The 6,479-nt window shown below is 34.8% G+C and overlaps 1 protein-coding gene across 2 annotated transcripts; it reads right to left on the minus strand.

Annotated features, from left to right (window-relative positions):
* Positions 1-567: 567 nt before the first annotated feature.
* On the minus strand, positions 568-6,276 carry LOC119830891 (chitin deacetylase 1-like). 2 transcript variants are annotated; one of them, XM_038354079.1, is made up of 5 exons: positions 6,071-6,276; positions 5,173-5,311; positions 3,842-3,972; positions 2,391-2,540; positions 568-2,035 (listed from the first exon to the last, which is right to left on the minus strand). In XM_038354079.1, the coding sequence occupies exons 1-5, from the start codon at positions 6,120-6,122 to the stop codon at positions 876-878; spliced, it is 1,632 nt and encodes a 543-aa protein (XP_038210007.1). In that variant the 5' UTR covers positions 6,123-6,276; the 3' UTR covers positions 568-875. The 2 variants fall into 2 exon arrangements, with proteins under 2 accessions (XP_038210007.1, XP_038210016.1); XM_038354088.1 differs by lacking the exon at positions 3,842-3,972 and adding an exon at positions 3,564-3,676 and having other exon boundaries at positions 6,071-6,273.
* Positions 6,277-6,479: the final 203 nt, after the last annotated feature.

Consider the following 6,479-nt stretch of genomic DNA (forward strand, 5'->3'; position numbering starts at 1 on the left):
TCTAATTTTGTAACATTTAGGTAAGCCATCATTGTTACGACACTGTTTCATCTTTTAGGATCTATGTCAGTGCAATTTAAATGCTAATAGTTTGTTTGATGAAACTGGACTTGATATCACCGTGTATAGTTTTAATTTTCAGGGAATAGTTATAATTTGCAAGTACAAAAGGTTATTTGCCTTATTTGGTGAAGTGAACCTATGCAATCATGACAAACAAATTTTTTTGCCTAGACTTTTTTTCCCGTAGAGCAAACAAGCTTGTGCTTTCTATATTTATACTTCTTATTTGCAATATAGCTTCGACCTTGGGCTGTGTAAATTGACCAATTAATGTAATTTAAAATGAATGAGAATTTTTATACGAGAGCATTATAAAAGTTATATGTGTTTCGCTTTACTCATTAAATTACTGCAACAAACTGGTTTTTGTGTCAATTTTAAATATGATACGAATATTCGTTTCATACAAGAATTATACTTTTGTTCCCTTTTTTTTAACCTTGAAGTCGAATTCCAAATTAATATTTCTAAGTGAAAATAAATAGAGGAAATAAAACGCTGTAATCCAATTAAATTTTTATTGTCCATAAAAATTGTAACAACCTAAATTATAATGAAACATACATAAGATTATCTATCCTTGCAGTATACAGCGGAGTGACAGGACATTATTCAATACCTTTTACGTCAAACACCAACTCTAAGTTTTTATACATATAAATAGGCAATAAATTCATTGACAACAATAATAATTAATATAACTCGAGTTGGTGTTTTCGTCATGTCATACGAGTCACGATTAATTGTATTCAATAATATTACTGAGTATTATTTACATGTGTACAGTCTTTTCTTCACTTTTACTTAAGAGATCACTTCTTAACGTTAAAACCTTCGCCCGTAGGATCCAAGATCCAGGGGTAGTTGTTCGGGCATTCCATACATGTAAAAAGACGTAAGGTCTCTCCTGGTAACTCTCGTGTTGTTAAAGGACAAGCGTTTGGTAGAGAACAGAAAGGTTGACCCTTAACATCGCACTTTTCTTGTTTCCATTCCTGGAAGTCGCGGAGTGATGATAGTTCTGTGGGATTTTGCATCCATTGGATAACTTGGATAAGGGAAGTGAAGTAGACATCGTTCTTTTCAAGCATTTCTTCAATAAATTTAATGAGTTCATCTCTGAATTCTTTTTTGGATTTGAGCCAAGAAGCATGGAAGTGTAGACCAAGAGGAGCACGGTTTGTCGTGTAGTGACGGTTGAAGTTGTGACGAAGAAGACGGGCGAATTGATCACCAGTTTGAATGTTAGAACAAGAGTCAACAACGTGACAACCAGGAAGAGATTCGTCGAAAGTAGGATCATCACGTCTATCTAATTCATTCATTACCATTTCCCAGACTGGGTGGCTTCTTGAAGGACAGTTGTGAGCGTTACCGTTGCACTTGTGCGGCATACGGAAATAAAGAGTGTATGGCCAGATTGGGACACGACCAAGAGGAGCTGTGATTGAAGCGTCATAGACGAAATATTGATCAGCCATCATTTCAAATTGCTTGTTACCACCAACACGTAAGTAGGGAGCACGCACACCAATGATGGACGCATCTGTGATATTAGCGAAACGTTCTACAATAAGACGGGCACCGGCCATCTCAGCTAACCAGTCGTCATATGTTCCACTGGTCCAGTAGAGAGGATCATCCTTGTGAGTGAGTGAGAATACAGCAATTTCGTGTCCTTTGCGGTGTAATTCTTGTACCGCAGCATAGTTAGTATATTTGTGAGATACAAAGAATGTACCACGAATTTGACATCCGTTAGGATTGTGTCGGTTACCGTTGAATATCTGATCATATAAATCGATGTTGTCTACGTTGACGGCTCCGTTAAAAGTGATTGTGATCATCTGTGGAACTTGGTTAGGCTCAATTCCACCAGGAATACGTGTACCGTCAGCGGAACAGAAACAGTCGGGCAGAACACACTGGTTAGGGTCGCAGTCGGGAGCTCTGTTGGGGTCGACATCGACGGCTACAAGGAAGAGATATAATATATTAGAACTTATATAATTGTATAAATAAGACTTTAGGTAATAAAGAAACCACAAGCTCTTTCTCATTTATACACGAAGTGTGATTAATTAAATATCATTTATGGCTAGTACAATAACTTTAAAACAAGTTGTAATATTTTTTTTAGATAATTTTTTTTTAATTTGGATATTAAATTGTGATGTAGATGTAGTAATTTAACGTAATGTTATTTTTTATGATAATTATATTTCGTTTTTTTTTTGTTTTATTACTCACGGTAATAAACTTTATATACTGTTATACTTTTGAATGTTTTATCTAATGAACTTTAGTAAGAGCAAAAAGGTGCTTACTGCAGGCGTTTTCATCAGATTCGTCTTTGCAGTCTGGTTTGCCGTTACAAAACAGTTCTTTATCTACACACTCCCTGTTGCCGCAGGCCAATTTTCCTTCGGGGCAAATTGGTTCATCGGTCTTCAAAATGGGCAATATTTTCCTTGGCTCTGAAAACGTAAACAATGTTTAAATCTAGAAATAGCTGCGTCTTTAGGGAGGGCATAGGGTGGACGTATTTCTTCGTGTATTTTAAGTGTGTCGTCAGTAATAAAGTGAAAAGGTTTTGGATAAGCATGAGAGATGACGAGTTAACATCAGAAAAATTAATAAGGATAAGTATTATCCTCTCAGTGGTGGTCAAGAAAAGAGACGAGATAGAGTTTATGAAATATTAGTCACTGGGTCAAAGCATTGTTGTAACGTAGAAGATAGTTCAGAAAAGGAAATGGGTCAATCGTTATTTTTGACCTGGTATATTAATGTAAATATTGTATGATATGGAATGAATTATCAAAATGAACCAGTTTGAATCAATATAAGAAGGAAGAAAAGTTGTGTAAGAATTATTAAATTTTCCTAGTTTTGTTTAAATTACACCTTATAGTTAAAGAAGGCTTAATTTTTTTGTTCTTTTTATGTACATGAACCAAACACCATCCAAAATAAGAAGTTAAGCCTTCGAGATAATTTATTTTGTTTAAGTAAAGCAGCAGTGTATAATACAATTATTTGTTACAAACAACATTGTGTTTACCTATTTACATTTAACATCCCAAAAGATAAAGTTAGTAAAAGTCTGAAAGAGCAAAATTAGTTATAATGTTAATTTAAGCATAAGCGTTGGAAGAAACGTGAAAATGAGTGAATTATGAATGCGTTGTGTTTGTCGCTCAATATTTCAACAATTGTTGGTGCGTGATTGATCATCAGTGATTGAGACGAAGATTATTGGAAACTTCTTTATACGTATCGCTAGAACGGTTGCTATGTAAAAAAATACTGTTTAAGACAAAATATATCAGCAGGATTAGTGTATAAGTATGCCAAAACAATCGTTTCCATTGTGTAGTTAAGGTCGGTCCTGTTGAGGGCCGTTCCCTTTGTCCGGGGCCTCATGCAAAACAAATCTACTGTGCGACGCGGCCCCTTCACCCAAGCTCGCTACACGCGTATAACTTGTCGCCACTTACTCTCAAGTTTGTCACAGTTGCTCACTTTACCCTTCCAGTCGCAGGTCTGTTTATCGAGATCAAAAGCCAGTCCGGATGGGCAAGTGATCTGTTTAAGACCTGACCTAGTGCACCTGTATTAATAAGAAATAATCAATTATTTTAAGTAAAAAAAGGTCGGAAGCGGACTCACAAAAGGCTAACTGGTATTGGACGATGGTGAGGAAATTCCAATATGAGATACGACGGAAGCTAGCTAGCCCTTCGTTCGACCACTTCCCACATTCATCAAAACTTACTTTCTAGTTTATCGCAATTCTTAACATGGGTTTTCCAGTCACAGGTTTGTCGGTCGATATCGAAAGCCAGACCGCCGGGGCACTTCACTGATGCAAGCCTGGTAACGCCATTCTCAGCACCTTTGTCGCACCTGTACACAGCCAAGCCTTCAACTCATTGAACCAGATTCATAATGATTTTATATAAATATATATTGAACTATTCGTACAACATAATATATTTTGACGAGTTACGAAGCCACCAAATAAAGTCGTATGCACTCAGCAGTCCATGTCGCCTTAAATCTTCGTTTGCCTGTTAGAGTTCACGTTATTTAAGAAAACTAGTAAAACATAAAAAATAATTGCTTTCAATTATTAAATTGTTTTCTAAGGTAATATGTTTTATTCAGCATAATTATATAATTTTCACTAACGTTATTAGGTAAAATAGAGATATGTTAGCTATTCACATCCCGCAAGGAAATTTGGGAGTCATTAATCGAATAGTAAAACAGTTTACACACAACACAGCATTAAAAAAATTGTTAAAATAATATATATATACAAGAATTGCTCGTTTAAAGATATAAGATATATTATTATTTATTTATTTATTTTGTTTTATGTATTTATTCTTTATTGCTCTTAATTAAACTACAAAAAAACTCAATAAAGTTACAATATAATCAATCGGCGGTCTTATCGCTATATAGCGATTTCTACCAGACAACCAGACGTACAGAGAGAAATTAGATAGGAGGAATAGGGCAGAGCATAAATATAATACGAAAGATTGAATAAATAGAAAAAAAAAATGTATATATATATATATATATATATATATATATATATATATATATATATATGATACTATGAAAAATATCTATTACAAATGTAAACCAATATAATAGATAAACTATATATTCACAATAGTATATGAAGAATTAAATATATAAAAATTAATATATGAAGCTGAATATTGAAACAATGTAGTTTATGAAGTAAAACAGGTATTTTTAAACAGTATTTTTCAATATACGTTACTTTAATTTCAGTGCATCCATTATAAATTTTCAAAAAATAAATTCATTATAAATGTTGAGCAAGACATTGCATTGTTACGTTTAAGTTAGGTATAGAATATTACATTCAAGGCACGTTATTGCCCATTCCGTTCACTAGCTGGAATATCAAGTTTTTGAATTGAATATCTAACGAAGCATATAAATAAATCAACAATTTAGTTGACCTTGTTTAAGCTTTATAAAACTTGCTCGTTTTATGCTACGCATGGATGAATTCACGTGGCTGAAAAATTTATTAATAATACGTAGTTATAGTAAACTGACCTGACGACGTCACGGCAGTCGCCCTCAGTTGAGAGCCGGAAGTATTCGTCCGCCGGCCGTCCATCGCAAAGCTCTTCCGGGTTTATTTCATCTCCGCCACTATCTTCATCTTGACGCTTAACTCTCGACTCACCTACCACTGCGAAAAATATTAAAATTTAATACAATGTTCGCTTTTTTACATTTGGAATTGCAATACATTTAAGAACGAGAGCATGAGAATTATTTTCCCTCATGATTGAAACACAATTGTATAGTAATGTTTATTATACAAGATTAGAACTGCTATTGAGTAACACTTGAACGTAAGCTACGATTACCACACGCGGGTAGGAATGCAGTACCGTTTCATTTTGTCGTTAAGTGCCGTAGTGCGCATGATTCATAGGTAAGTAGTTAGGTAAATTGTCAGGGTTCACTGCATATTCGGCTTGTAATATTTAATGCATGTAAAACGAATAAAATTACACAAGAGATCGTATTCATACGTATTTCAGTTGTCAGTTGCGTATTCCGAAAGCAAATCGATGACGGCATTGAAAGGTAAAACTTTAAAAAGAAATCGAGGTCAGCACCGGCCACGTAGATAACCGGTGTTATATCTCAGTCGCCATTAAAGTTATTATTATGGTACATATTATATTTTGTAGATAATTAGTACAAAGAACGAAAACGAAAGTTAAACAAATAAGTAAATAGAAATTAAAAGAAAATAATACGTTGATCAAAAGCCGCCATTTTTTAGTACTACCATCATAATCGTTACTTATTTTAATACTTTACAAATTTCAATATATTTTGCTGTATAAATATAGATATTACAATGAGATGATAACAAAATTGCGAAATTAGCCACGAATAATTGGATTAAATCTGTGGAAAAGTTATGAGTACTAACCAGAGTAGGCGAGTAACAGCACACCAAGACACAGGTACGCGTGTCGAGCCATAGCGCTCGGCAAAGACTGGCCGTTGCGTCGCGCTCCGCAAGAAAGTGCAAGAGGTGCTTGCTGCCCCTCTTCACCTATTTATATAACCAGGCACCTCGCGTTCGACACCAGCCGAGACACTCCACCCGTCCTCTACGCACTATACCTCCCGCCAGTATAAATCATCACTTCTCTGTCGAAGCTTTTAATAAGCACACGGTGACATTATGAGTGATAGTAAACAGCAACGATACGCATACAATAATGTATTTAGTTTTTAATTATCATATTCACATCAAATCTAGCTACTTAGTCATAATAAACACTACTGTTCGATCATATATAGTATCGCGTATTGCGTTCGTAGCCACATGGGTC

The sequence above is a fragment of the Zerene cesonia genome, chromosome 1, assembly GCF_012273895.1.
Source record: "Zerene cesonia ecotype Mississippi chromosome 1, Zerene_cesonia_1.1, whole genome shotgun sequence".
Taxonomy (NCBI): domain Eukaryota; kingdom Metazoa; phylum Arthropoda; class Insecta; order Lepidoptera; family Pieridae; genus Zerene; species Zerene cesonia.

Excerpts from the sequence above, each read along its gene's own strand:
- LOC119830891 (XM_038354079.1), bottom strand. The coding sequence starts at position 6,122 with ATGGCTCGACACGCGTACCTGTGTCTTGGTGTGCTGTTACTCGCCTAC. Across the intron at positions 3,973-5,172 it reads GACTGCCGTGACGTCGTCAG|GTGCGACAAAGGTGCTGAGA; the intron begins GTCAGTTTACTA and ends GGCTGTGTACAG. Across the intron at positions 2,541-3,841 it reads GAATTGCGATAAACTAGAAA|AGCCAAGGAAAATATTGCCC; the intron begins GTAAGTTTTGAT and ends TTACGTTTTCAG.